The following is a 14,121-nucleotide window of genomic DNA, read 5'->3' as shown; positions in this document are numbered from 1 at the left end:
GACTGCTCATTGGAAACAATGGAGAACTTCTTAATAACTTCGGTTGATGTACGCATGTGTGATCCTCCACTTAGAGGACAGCAAATAGTTTTGTACTTAAAACTGGTTTTGAGGGTTCTACATTAGCGTGTGTTCCAAAGTTGTAACATTAAGTAGAATGTAAATGCATTGGACAAGGGTGGAACAAAGGAGTATCATGCAATCATGAGTTAGAGATGCATGGGTGCTGTCTGATTTGAGGTAGCAATTTTAGGAGTCTCTATTCGGCTTGTATAATCTCTAAACCTTAGCGGACATTACCTTATGTTAAATGTCTGAATTTAGATGAGAACACTCTTCCTCCTGCTGTTTCCCTCCTACTAAATGGCAATATACTAAGCCATTAATTGCCTTTGTAGTAGTTTGTTGTGGGTTTGTGGGGCTTTTTAGCAGGCTACTGTTTAGGACTAATATTTTGCGAAGACATAACAAAACATAAATGATATTTTACATAAATTTGACTAGAACAATAAATATTTTTAGACTTAACATGATACATACATAGTGGCATGCATGACACTGATAAACTAGAGAGTCTTAGGCCTAAAATAAGTGAGATGCTGGTTTTCTTTTTCTACTTGGTATTTACCAAAAAAAAAAAAAAAGTAGAGTGATAAAGAAATGCAAAGGTCTTCAGACAGCAAATGCTCTGGTTCTCTGCATCTCTGCATCCTAGAGTCTTTTTAAAATAGGAAGTTGTACTTGCTGTTGAAGTATTTTTGTGTTTCATTTACAGCGATATAATGATGAGAGACAATCTCTTTGAAATTGTAACAACTTCTCGAACCTTTTATGTACAGGTAATTTCTCTTTTTTTAAACTTTGGGCAAAACCAGGAGACTGCCATAGTCAAAGCAAAGCAACACTGCTGTTTTTCTTTTTAAATTGTATTTAACTATGCCATGATTTTCAGAGGGAGTGTGATCTTCATTATGTTTCAGAAAGATGCAGATAAGAAATGTGCCACATAACAGCAACTGTTATGTTGGTAGTGTATGAAAGCAATAAACAATAAATCCTAATGTGATCTTGTTGGCATTCAGGTCTCCAAATTCTGTAGGATCAACTCAATATTTTAAATCTTTTATTTTGAAGTACTGAATTCTTATGTATAGTAATTGAGTTCTCAGATTCAAGTTAGTTGCCACATTAAAATAGCTACTAAAGCACAGCAATGTTTAGATTGCAGTATCTATTTGGTAATATGTATCCATATGCACTTTATTCACTGCATCCTTACCATGTTATCCTTTAAATGTTCAGATAGAATGCAAATCACAAAGACTTGCTTCTTCTAGCTCTATGGTAAGGTGATGCTTATTGTCCTGGAAATAACTTTTGAGCTTCTCTTGTAGGATCAGAAAGGCCTGTATAGCCTAATACAGGCAGTGGTGCTAGGTGCTGAGTTGTGAGCTGTCCTGTAGCTGAACATAATTAAGTGACATGTTGCAGTTGTTTCTTGCTGGGTGGATGTGGTAGTTTATTAAACTTGCAACCTAATTAGGAGATAGTTTTAGCTTTTTATCTGTCTTTATCCCAGATATGTACACCTTTGGTATTCACTGTTAATCTGTTGCATTGTTGTTCTAAGTAAATGTGCAGCTGATCCCCGACAGAGACTGATTTTTATTTTACTGTAACTCTTCAGTAAACACCTCATAGAAGTAAAGTGCATCAGTGCCTGAAGAGTACAGAAGTTATGTTGTTGGCCAAAGTCTGCTAAGAGGGGTCTGCAGATCTCCTGTAAGAATTTCTGTGGGTGCTCTAGTTTTTTGTTTGCTGAAAGTAAAAATTTGAGTCTGGAGTATGCAATTAGTATAAAACCACTTATTTCTTGCTTATTTTATATAACTATGTACATACAAGAGTAAATTCAGGGTAAGATTTTAAGAAATGTCTGGTTAAGAAATGGAAGTCCCTAAGGCTTTAAATAACAGACTACTAAAGCAGGGTAAGGCTGTCATTTTAATGCAGGTGGTCAGGACACTGGGAAAGTTGAGTTGATGACATTAAATATAATGCATATTGTTTGATCCAGGCGGACAGTCCAGAAGACATGCACAGCTGGATAAAAGCAATTTCTGGGGCCATTGTAGCACAGCGGGGACCTGGAAGATCAGCAGCTTCCGTATGTTGTTCTGAACCTCAGAGAAAATGTGATTAGTTGATGCTCACTTGTACACATGAAGTTCTAGTTGTTTTTTCCTTTCGCCTGTCCTCTATCCTGCCCTGTAGTTATATGGCATCTTTGCATGAACTTTTGTACAGATTGGCATAAATATTTTTTGTATTTAATTGAGCACTTATCTTAGTCCTACATGTATGTAACTTTGTGCATTGTATTGTCTTGAACACGTAGATGATGCAAGTGCTAACCTAGAAAAATTCTTCTGAGATCAGTATGATCTTTGTCACTATGCTGCTACTAGTTTGGAGGTAAAATTGAAACTTTCTAATTCCTGCGAGGTGTTTCTGCTAATTGCTGAATTTTGCAATCAAATGACAATATCTGAATTTGTTTTTAACAACTCTCCCTACTAAATTGTCATTCTCTATTGTTGATAGTTTATTATATATGCAGACACAGATTAAAATTTAAAGTAACTTCTCGCATGAATTAGTTTTTGCTGTTGGAAGTGTAGTGTGAACACCATCTAACATTACTGAACTGCGGCACTGTGACAAGTGTTAATATTTGTGACACCACGTGGATGCCAACACATCATACGTACTTATATTTAAACTGTATTAGATGTTCAGTACGAAGTACGTTACAGTAGCCTTCACTATTCACAACTTAGTGTCACAGTGTCTCCAAGTATGTCCAGATTTAATGAATGGAATACTTTACAGTTCAGATATTGCAAGCTATGGTTTTCACTTTCTGGCTATGGGATGTTTTGTGATAAGCTGAATATGTCATTACCCCCATAATCTGAAATCTAATAATTTAAATCTGGCATTTGACCACACGTTTGCATTGATACTGTGTTTCTGTTAACTTAGTCTAAGCTCTCAGTTATTTTTTGCAGCTGGGAGCTGCTTCATGCTTTTAAATAAATCCTATCATAAATTTTGTTTCTTTTGGGGGGAATGAAAATATGCAGATAACTTTTTTTCTTTGTGAATGCTGTCTTTTGTGGGGCTAACTGAGCAATCTAGCTATTACTGTCTGCATCACTTCTTTCTTTTTCCCTCTCTTCTCTTCTTTCCCCAAGTATAGGTTACTCTAATCTTAGCTTTGCACTGTGTTCCAGATGCGGCAGGCCAGAAGGCTGTCGAATCCTTGTATACAGAGGTATACATCAAGAACTGGTGAATGCAGCACGTATGTGGGCTCTCATGTAAACTTGCCTTCTTAACAGAGGGCTAGGACTAGAGACTAATTTGCACTATAAAAAACTAAAAATAATGCTACCTGTTGTCATTATCATTACTGAAAACTAACTCATAAATTATACCATTCACTTACAGGTTTGCACTGTTTTTTCTTTTAAAATAATTGGAAATTAAAAATGGCAAAAACATGTATTTATACTTCAAAGCATACTATATATTTAAATGTAAGTTACGTGATGTCATTTTAATGGGAAAGTATTAAAACTAATTTGCATGAGAGTTCATATTTCCATTTTACTTAACATTTTTTTGAAACTGTGCAAAAGCAAAATTAAATTTAAGCTACCCACAAACTAATACAGATGCGTGCACACAAAAAATGCACGTCATAACTCTAGTAATTGGAAGTATAATATTGTAGCCTGATTTGCATGGCTTATAAGTCTCTGCATGAAATTACTAGTTCAAACATAGAAGCATTTTAATGTATAATCGGTACACTGTTCAAAGCAGTACACCTTAGGAGTAATACAGCAGCATATTCTCCTAACTGTGAAATTACAGTCAGTGTGGGTAGTAAAATCTGAGTATCCTTCAGTTCAATTTAGCGGAAAGTTTATTATAGAGATCTTGTCCTAATACCCCTTACTTCTGTCCTCTTTGTTAAACTAAAATTATTAATAATGAGAAGAACAGTAGGTAAATCACTGAATCATGTTCTCCTAAAGCACATGTTTTTCTGAAAGTGGAGTATCAAGTCAGGTATGAAATAAGGCAATGTAAATAACATGAAATACTTTGCTGCAATTGAACGCAATACTGAAATCCAAAAAAGTTGCACGACACTTTCACCCAATAATACTGGTTAATTTATAAAAAGAAATACAGTAGTACTTGGCAGAACCCATTATGATTAAACTTATGAATTCATGTCATGGCATTCTAAAAGAAACTTGGAAAACTGCTATGAAAAAATAAGTATTTCATTTAGGATGTATATTTGCATCTTGGACACACATCTGTGATAGGGTTTTTTTGCTAACAAATGTGCTTGAAAAGTAACCTGATTTGTGTACGCACGTGGGTTGGCAAATTCCTTTAGCTCACGTACTAACTATTGATGATGGCAGGAGTGGCAGCAGCTCCTAATGCACGCAGAGGGAAGTATTCACTCCTTCATCGCACATCATTTTGATCATATCATTTAAGACTGCAACCAGCTCTGTTTTAGGTGTCCGTAGGTATTTGAGACACCCTTACAGAACTGATAGATACAATGCAGAACCTGAGGGATTTTTTTGATCTGGAGATAGAGGTGTAGGGGACAGGCAGGATATCCTAGTACATGTAAAATGCCACTCTGTGCCTGTGCTTTAGACATCTAAATCATACCGAGGTAGTCTGGGAACTTGTTCCTATCACTAAGTAAATGGTGGGAGATTATTTTCACAGTATAAATCTAATAGAGTTATGTAAAGGTCAACAGAATGGCAGTTAATGACAAACAAACACAAGCAAATAACTTGACAATTAGAAGGAATAGCTTAAAGATCAGTTTCTTCTCTAGGTCTGTTAACTTAGGAAATTGTTACACAGTCTTGATAGCATAAAATAGTTACTATTTTTGGTCCCTGGAACAAATTGGGGAGATTGGTACCCCAAGAGGAGGGGACAGTAAAATGTGCATTACTTCAGGATTAGGATATGAGTGCCTGATGTATATGAACATATTTGAATGCATTTTTCTCTTGGAAGGATATCATTTTCAATGGCCTTTAAAGTGTGTATCTTCAAAAGGTTACTGAACATCTTAGTAAAATGAGGAGCCTCAATTTGCTGGACTGTATTAAAAAGTCTAAAGAGCTGCTCAGCTTGACTTGAGAAATTGAATTTCTTCAAATGATGACACTGGTGTTGCTGTCACATACTGCTGTAAGCTCACATTTAATAATACACGGCCTTGAGGAAGCACCTGCCTCCTGCTGCTGTGGCTGATGCTTTGCTTTGTGTATTTTCTGTCTTGATTTTTTTTTTTCCTGAGAGTGAAATCTGAAATTGCATCTTTTCAACAAGACATCGATTACTTCATCTGACACGTGCCCTTCTTTTCCAGGAGCATACCGAGTCTTCTTCCGAACCCAACCATGCTCTCCGTTCTGCCGTCCCAGCCCCAGCCACCTCACATTCCACAGCCGCTCACAGCAGCCCTCTGGTCCCAAACCCTCGCGCCAAATACCCTGCCTTGGAGAAGCGAGGATTTCACGAATCTTTTACCAAGGCCAAGCCAGGGAGCCACAAGATCCAGGTTGTCACTCCAAGAGAATCAACTTCCAAAGTGACTGAACGGGGTCTCTTGGAACCCCAAAGTAAAAATGGCACTCAGGAACAGGATCCTGGCCTTGTGGATCTGGATGATGCAAGCCTTCCAGTTAGTGATGTGTAGTGATGGAAGTGTTTGGAGAATGATCCATTTGTTCGGTCCTCTAATTTCCTTGCTCGGACTTTTAACCAAAGAAAATTATAGGAAATGAGAACAAAAAACCGGAACACTGATTTTTATATATATGTATGTGTGTGTTTCTGTGCACACATGTGTATATATAATGTGTTTGTGTATTGCCTTTCAGCCGAGGGTCAGAAATGGACCTTACGCATTCTCTCAAAGCCTGATAGTAAATCACTTACTAGGGAGGGGCCAAACTGCACAATTTAGAAGGAAAAAAAAAAACCAAAAGACAAAAACAAAATCGTACTTTTGCAAGTAAGCAAGGTACCAGCAACTTTTCATTCCTAATCTGGCAAATCTAAATTTACAACTAATGCTATATTGTGGAGAGCTTATTGCCAACAAATGTGATAATTTAATTTCATTTTGAACTACAGTAAGATTTTAGGCATAGATGAGAATTGTTTCTCTCCATGACTTTCAGATACCAGGAAATGCACAAAATGTTTCTTCTGTTCTTTAGGATCAACAGTGTCAACTGATTTGTTATCAGAACAAGAATTCTGAACTCCCTTGGAATTCTAATTATGGTGCTGTAAAATTTCCACTAAAATAGTATTTTGAATAGTCAGCCTATTTTTTGATGCACTCCTAAAGGTGGGTTGTAACTTTTTGCACATTTGGATTTTAATGGACTGCATGTAACGGTGTTTTGGAGGGGGGAGAAGAGAAATTGGACTTTTCAATTTGGACACTTTAGATCTTTTGAACTAGGTAGGGTTTATATTGTGTTACATTAGGCTTTGCAGCAATTATTTTTCTTAAACACCTAAACATATCATTTGATGACTGTTTTGAGAATGGTTTTCTTATCAGTGCTTTGTGAACAGTTCTTGTTTCTATATTGATCAGTGGAAGACCTCCTCGTTCAGTTTTGTCACTATTGGTACTGAACTGTTCATAGTCATGGGATTGTGGCCTATAACTTTTGGTGCACTAATTCTTAAGTGCCTGTGTGTTTTCTCACATTGTTGAAACATTTTTGGATTAGTTATGTACACAAACCATTCCCAGTGGTTTTGAACGTTGGCTTGGAGTTGCTCTGAATAGCATAGTTTGAAACAGCTATTTAAAACTGAAAACTTATGCTAGGGATACCAGTGTTCTGGTATTGCACCTACTAGCTGTGCAATGTATGTTTTTAAAAAAACGAGTATTTGTTGTTTGTGTACACTGTGTTATGGGGCTTCAGTGATGCAAATGAAAAGAACCTTTACATTTCAAATATTGGATTAGATTGAGTGTGTACTTTTCATTGTTTTTGAAAAATGTTTGCTTTAATCAAAACCCCACAAATATCTCATGATGCTGCTTATTGTGATTAAGATTGTCCGGCTTTGTGATACTTTTTGTCTACTGGAACCTAAGATACATATCATACAAGTCCATCTTCTCTCCAACTTCCAAACTGACTTCCTGCTTGAGAGATATGGATGGCTATACCACAGTAATTTGTTGATCCAAGGATAGAATAATTGGTGTCATGTAAGAATGAAATAGAATCTAATTTCAAAACATTAAATTATATCAGCACCTTCGGGTTTTTTTATCCATAAGCTAACTAACCGCTGCCTTAAGGCAGTGGTGTTTGTAAATTACTGGTTTTGTTTGACTCTTTAGATATATGTGAAAACTAGCACAGAATTGGAAGTTACTGTAAATGTCTGAACTAGTATTGTAGGTTTTAACTTCTATAAAGATAAAACAATAGCTCTTTAAAAGCTTATTTTTTCACAAGTACATTCTGTGTGGAAGACACTTTGCATTGAAATATTTTTTACTGTAGTCTAACATCTGAAATCACTTGCTCTGGTACAGCTTTCACACTGCATGTTCATTTATTATATTTTGGTATTGGCAATTTTACACATTGGGTGGAGGTAAAGCAGCTCCATTATGGGACTTATAAAAAGAGGAGGGGGAAAAAAAAGAAAAAAAGGAAAGAAAAGAACTACTGTTGTAGTTCAGTAGCATAGGGAAATATTTGTGGTTGGTAATTGTCAGGGTCTCCTATTTATCAGTACTTTTATAAATCTATGAAAATTGTTAAATTATTTTAGAAACTGCTGTAAATATGTCACATTTAAATTGTCAATAAATCAGTTTGGGTAACTTAAAATAACAGCTGACTGAGTTTTCTTGCACCATGATAAATATTTTATCAGAACAATATATTCTTTTTTAGCACATAAGAGGTCAGGTTATCTTTTATCCAGCTGTAATGTCTTTTTAATTCTTCCTGAGAAAAAACCAGCTCATTCTGTTTGATTTCTATTTTACTGTTCTCAGTTTCTTCTGTGGGATTTTTACATGTTATGCAAGGGAGGTCGATCAGGCTTCTTTTTATTCAATGGGAGGGAAGAGATGATGCATGATAATGTCAGGTGAATGATTCGGAAACACTCGGGCACTGTCTGAAAGGGAAGAGAAAAAAAACTCCAACAAAATGTAACATTCTTTTTTCTGGCCTTATATTGTTGCATAACCAAGTTTCTCTCAAAAATGCTTTCCTGATATAACAGCACCCATAGGACATCTGGAAGCACCTCACTGTCTGTACATGTGAGAGACTGCATTTCTCAGGTCCTTTTTTGCCTTTTGTAAAGCAGCACAGTTAACTGGTCTGTCTCAACAGTCTGCAAGCTTCAGATAAAGACCGGTAATCGAGTAAGACATATAGGCTGTACACAGTTACCCAAATTCGAGTTTGACTGTGACATCATCTGACTGCGAGCTATTCCAGGTATGTACACACCTGCAGTTACATTAGTATCAAATCATGCACGCTATTGCCCCAACATCTTACTCTGGAACATACGATGTCCAGAGGAGTCGCTGCACTGAGGGCCTTGAAGCTTCCATTTTAGCCAGTTGCACCACAGGCCAGAGTTGGCGTGAAATACGTACCTAATTGTACTTCGGTAGCCCAGGTCCAGTTAAGCTAGATGTTTTTAGCTTTACCATAACATCACTGGGTTCCAAAAGCAGCTTGATTGCAGCAGCATGGAGTTGATGTTTGAGTAAGGTCCTTGGCATACCAAGTTAGATACTAATCTGTGTATGGCAATACAGTTTATTCTTCCTAGTAATAAATGTCAGAGTAAAATGCAATTACTGGCAGCAACTCCAACTTATTTAAAGGAGCTGAAAATACCTTTTCTAGTTCATCTGTCTTATCACATGTATCAACATTTTATCCTCTAATTATTTTCATAAACATCTTAAGTTATTTTTCACAGCCAGTTGAGGGATCTGTCTTGCTACGTTCTATCTTGCACGTTTTCATTTGCCATGTACTTCCTGTTGCCCCTTTACTGAAGAGAGAATTAAAGTATTCTTTATGTTTATAGATTTAAATGTGTCATATTACAATAAGAAGTTTACAGAAATGAAACTGTTAAATCTGCAATCCACGTGCCTGAAGGTAACTCCCAAAGGGTAATGGTCCAGAATGTAGTTTAATAAACTGGCATATGCCTTAATCTCATGGAATCACAGGATGTCAGCACCACCTAGAGGTCATGCTCCAGCTTTGAAAATTATCTGTACTGGGCACTTACTTTCTAGGTATGTTTCTGAATTGTAAAAATCCATTCTGAAACTCTACTTGTTAAGTCACTGGACTAAGCAAAGGGTTTTTTAAAAACTCTTATGCCTTGTAAGCTTTGAATAGCATCGGCAGCAAATAGGTTGAAGATAAAACATCCCCTTCTGCCTGCTGCTGTTTACTAGTTTATTCCTGAGGAAGCTGTGATGTTATAGGAAAAAAGGTGAATAACCTACTAACTCCATAATAATGGAAGTGTGAGGCTCCTCGTGATGCTACTGACTGTGGAAAGCAATTGCAGGCAATTGGAGGATAGTAAAGAGTAGTTGAAACAGAAGAAATTGAAGAACTGACCCTTTGGAGAATCTGTTTTTTCATGCTACAAAGTAGCAAAACTCAAAGGACACCACCAATGTCAACTGATGTTTTCCTATGATAAACCAGTATGAGACAAACCTATTACTAAAAGGTAGTAATTCAGTCTGATAGCAGTAGCCTTTTCTTGAATGAAAAGCATGTATATATGTATGTTAGATGATTGTTTAAAATGTGCGCGGTCAAAACGTTAATTATTGCTTGAAAGACGTGTATGTCCAGCAGCGTAAGGCAGTAACTTTCTGTACTCAGAGGCTTTGAGCTGGGCTAGCTAACTTTCAATTACTGCAGCTTAAAAATTCTGGAACGTACCTGGAAAACCAGTTGTCTCCAGCGACGTGGCTGGTCAGAAGGACCTTGGAAGTGTCTCAACCGAGTGCAGTCTCTTCAGCTGCTGGAGGGGAAGGCAAGCATCGCCGCTGCTCTTGGGAGGCAAAGTAACGCGATGCACAGATAGAAGTTTGGAGGTAGACCAGACTAATTGGGGCAACAGAGGAAGACCTAACCGGTTCAAAACTTCATTCTTTCTCCTTACTGAGTTGCCATTTTAATTTTACTTTTCGGCTTTTCAAATTTTGAAGTATTGCAATTACAGATTGAGCTAGGTTCAGCAGTCGGAAGTCTATATAGGAATGAATTAAAAGTGGATATGGCATCACACAGTTTCTCCTGTCACAAATAGATAAATTAGTAGAAAATGTTGATATTCAAAGGCTAATTTTTTAGGTCTTCCAGGAAGTCTATGTTAGAATGGAGGGAGAAATGAGTGAGCACACCAAAAAGGTGCATACTACAGGCATGGGACAGAAATATTACTGTTCTTAGCCAGATTCCATATTTTTTTCTTTGAGGTGGAAGAGAGAGAGAAGTAGTGAAAGAAGGGGAAATTGGGACAGGGTATTTTTAGTCTAAAAGTTAAAATGAAATAGAAAATAATTTGAAGCACTCTGTGCTATACATCATTTTACCTTTTATCATTTTTATTTAATGTCTTAATATTCATCTCTATGTTGGACCACAATCTATGTAACTACTTGCTGCTCCAAGCCAGTAAGCTGCTGAAGTACTTCTGAGATCTTCCATGGAAGTAATGAAGACTACTCTCCAGGAAAATTAAGTGTGAGTCCTACACGGTCACTGAATCACATCCCAAATGTCTGCCTTGGTTTTTCACTTCAGATGTTCTCTGCAACCTCTCTGAGAAAAAGAAACTGGTACTCGTTTGTAAAGGCACTATGTAATGGTGTAGTATTAGTTGAATATTGCTCTTCAGACTGGTACCTTTGACGCTGTAATTAAGGATTTGCATTTAAAACGACTGTCTTGCATATCAATATGCATAGTGAACACATCTCTCAAGAATTTAAACCATTCTGTAGTGCTGCATTCCTCTTGGCCCCGGTCTCCTAATGATAACTGAGCACATCGGGACACCTAAGTAAGGTCTGTTCTCAACAGGCAGGTGCCAGCTGCATGTTTTCGTAGCAGTGTGCTGGTTTTCTGTGAGTAAAGATGAATTTATGAACACTTGTTTTACAATGCCTGCCTGTAGCATTATACTTGTACTCCTAGTTGCAGGATTGCCCTCTGACATCAAGGAAAACCCACATGTACACAAGTACATATTTCATTTGTTCAGATTAGCAATTGTTTCTTGGGCTGCTTGGTTTCATGTGAGGTGTTGCAAGAGACACCCTGATCATTCATTTATTTTATAAATTATGCCAACAGCTATGCCTGTTGAGCACCAGGGCTGAATTCACACCTGGAAGAAAAGGTGTAGTTTTAAATTCCCTGGTTAGCAGCCATTTTCTTTCAAAAGAATGGCATTTTTTTCCATATGTAGCAATGAATCCAGCACACATTTTTACAAGTTGTGTTTTGTTTTTTAAAAACTGTAAATCTTTGTTTAACAAAATAGAGAAGTCCTACAAAGTAGAGAAGCCCTGGGGTTTTGGGGACTGGGTTAGGGATGATACATCCTGGCCAAAGGTAGGCAGGACAGCATGCTGCTCTCCCACATTTTCTGGGGGCAAGAAATCCATTAATGAATGAAGCGCAATGATAATGCAGTCATAATAAACCTAAAAAAGCTTTCTGCAAAGCCCAAGCTATTTAAGTTTGCTCAGAATAAAGGCATTCTGGCCATCTCAAACTTCCCTATCATCCTTTCTGGGCAGGATCTTTCCAGCCCCAGACCGTAACGTTAACCCCTTTCTCTCCTGCCAAGTGTACTCTTTTTTTTTTTCTTTTTTTTCTCCTTTGCTTCTTTCTCCCTGCCCTTTCCATGTGTGCCCAGATCCTTACTCCGAAGCTGCCCCTTGGCCCCCGTGTGCAGTAGCAACGCAAGAATCCTGCGACGAGCGCTGCTGGCTTCTCTCGCTCCCTCCTTTCCCAGGAAGCCGCTGGAGGTAGCGGCTCGTATGGCAAGGTGTTTTGCTGCTCTCCGACACAGATTTTAAAGGTAGTAAATGATACAGCTTGGGTAACATGGCGACATCTTCCTGGGCGTCCAGGAAAACTTACTTTTGGAATAGGGAATGTAAAACATACCATCACGTTGCAGGAAAGGGCGATCTCTTCTGTCCTGACCCCTACTGCGAGCAGGGCTGAGGCTGAATGTCGAGGCATGTTCTGGATCCCTGACAGCAGTATCCAAACGTTCAGAGCTTTAGAAGGATTTGTAGCATGTGATCTCTAGATGGAGCCTCCTGTCATCAAAGCAGGCGATGAAATAGTTTACTAGTAAGTCTCTCAAATGGAAGTATTTTTCAGCGTTTTTGGTCTCTCTGAGTATTGATAAACATCTGCTGGCTTGGCTAGCTGTTCTGTGTGGAAACATTATGACAGAGGAGAAATAATAATTTCTGGGTTTAGAGTGCCTTTGAGGTGTAAGGCACTTCTACACAGGTTAGATGGGTAATTAACACATATATTTGTCAGTAAACTAAGTTATTAAACCCCCAAAGACTTAATTACTCAGGAAAGTGAGATGTTTATCTTCAGTTGTGTGTGCACCCATGTAAAATGTATAAAATTCACATTATAAAAAATTTATACTTTAATACTCAGTTTAATATTCACATCCCTACCTGGTGTAAAAAACAAAAAACATAAGAGCAGAAGGTCCTCAATGCTAGTCTGCAATACTGGAAGTGAACTGCTAATTAATGGTTTTCACATAAGACCTTGGGATATATTTATTTCCTTTACAGTGTTTAACCTTTGATTGTCTATCAACAAATGTGCTTTCCTTTTCTATGCTATTTATTTAAAAAAAAAAAATACTGGCTCATGTATTATAGTTTGTAAAAGAGTTTGAAGCCGATAGTGCTGGCTGAATTGTGCAAAGAAAGAGTTGTACGTTGCAGAAAAGATAAACATACTTAATGGATGTTTCAAACTCGTGTGCGAGAATACTAACTACTTGCAGTAGTTCTTGAAGCAGTTAAATATTTGCATTAAGATTTGCAAACTTTATAAGCTTTGCAAACTTTATAAGCTGAACAGTTAAGTAAATAGTTTATAGGTTTTGAACTAGGGTGTTGATGTACTGAATTATTGCTATTCCAAGTGGGTTTCTGTCTGTCAGCAGGGCTTATGTTCATGTTTTGAGCCCCTCTCCACACCTTGCCTTTGCTCCCCAGAATGACCCATATCAAAGGATACCAAGCTAAAAAACCCACAAACATCCATGGGGAGAGGATGACTGAACAAGGAGTTTTCCCACTACACGTGATGTTTTCTTACCTATGGAGATAAGGCTGCAATGGCTTCAAACAGCTTCTGAAGTTGCCTGACAAAGGGGGTAAGATGGAAAAGCAGACTGCCTTTCTGGGAGGGGGAGGACTAAACCCCACAGTAATTCACCCATTGGTCTTTGAATATCTTGCTCCTGCTTCCAACTAGGAGCTTAAATGAGCTTTTCTGAATCTGTATTTCTTATATTTTAATACTAAAACTGGTTCATCTTTCCTTAAAGACTTGTCTGTATTTCAGATTAAAGGGGGAAAAAAAAGACCCACCACAACCTTGAAGCTTATTGAAAGTAGCCAATAAGTAATAGATAAACAATAATTTGGAAGCACTTTACCATGATATCTATCTTTATTTTATATATATGCTTATATATATACAGACATTAAAAAAATATTTGAACTTGTAAGCATTTTCAAACTTTTTCTTAGACTTTTTAACACTTTAATGATTTTAGTACTAAGGAAGTTTTGTTGTGAATTGTTCCAGATTACTACTTTACTACTTTAGTCAGTTCTGAAATCAAGTAATTCTCCTGAAATCTCTTTTTCTCGCACAG

The 14,121-nt window shown here is 37.3% G+C and overlaps 1 protein-coding gene across 10 annotated transcripts in view; it reads left to right on the top strand.

The window, feature by feature from the left end:
- Positions 1-8,000, top strand: part of PLEKHA1 (pleckstrin homology domain containing A1) — a 38,383-nt gene extending 30,383 nt beyond the window's left edge. For 2 of the 10 annotated variants that reach the window (XM_054831759.1, XM_054831764.1), the window contains 4 exons: positions 776-839; positions 2,078-2,195; positions 3,297-3,337; positions 5,492-8,000. In XM_054831759.1, coding sequence (XP_054687734.1) covers positions 776-839; positions 2,078-2,195; positions 3,297-3,337; positions 5,492-5,821 — 553 coding nt within the window. In that variant the 3' untranslated portion in view covers positions 5,822-8,000. Of the gene's footprint in view, positions 1-775; positions 840-2,077; positions 2,196-2,398; positions 2,476-3,296; positions 5,311-5,491 lie in introns of those variants that run through there. The other 8 variants (XR_008577871.1, XR_008577872.1, XM_054831763.1 and 5 more) reach the window with 8 other exon arrangements.
- Positions 8,001-14,121: the final 6,121 nt, after the last annotated feature.

This window comes from Grus americana, chromosome 7 (genome assembly GCF_028858705.1).
Source record: "Grus americana isolate bGruAme1 chromosome 7, bGruAme1.mat, whole genome shotgun sequence".
Classification (NCBI taxonomy): domain Eukaryota; kingdom Metazoa; phylum Chordata; class Aves; order Gruiformes; family Gruidae; genus Grus; species Grus americana.
This window is presented reverse-complemented; position numbering and strand designations above follow the sequence as displayed.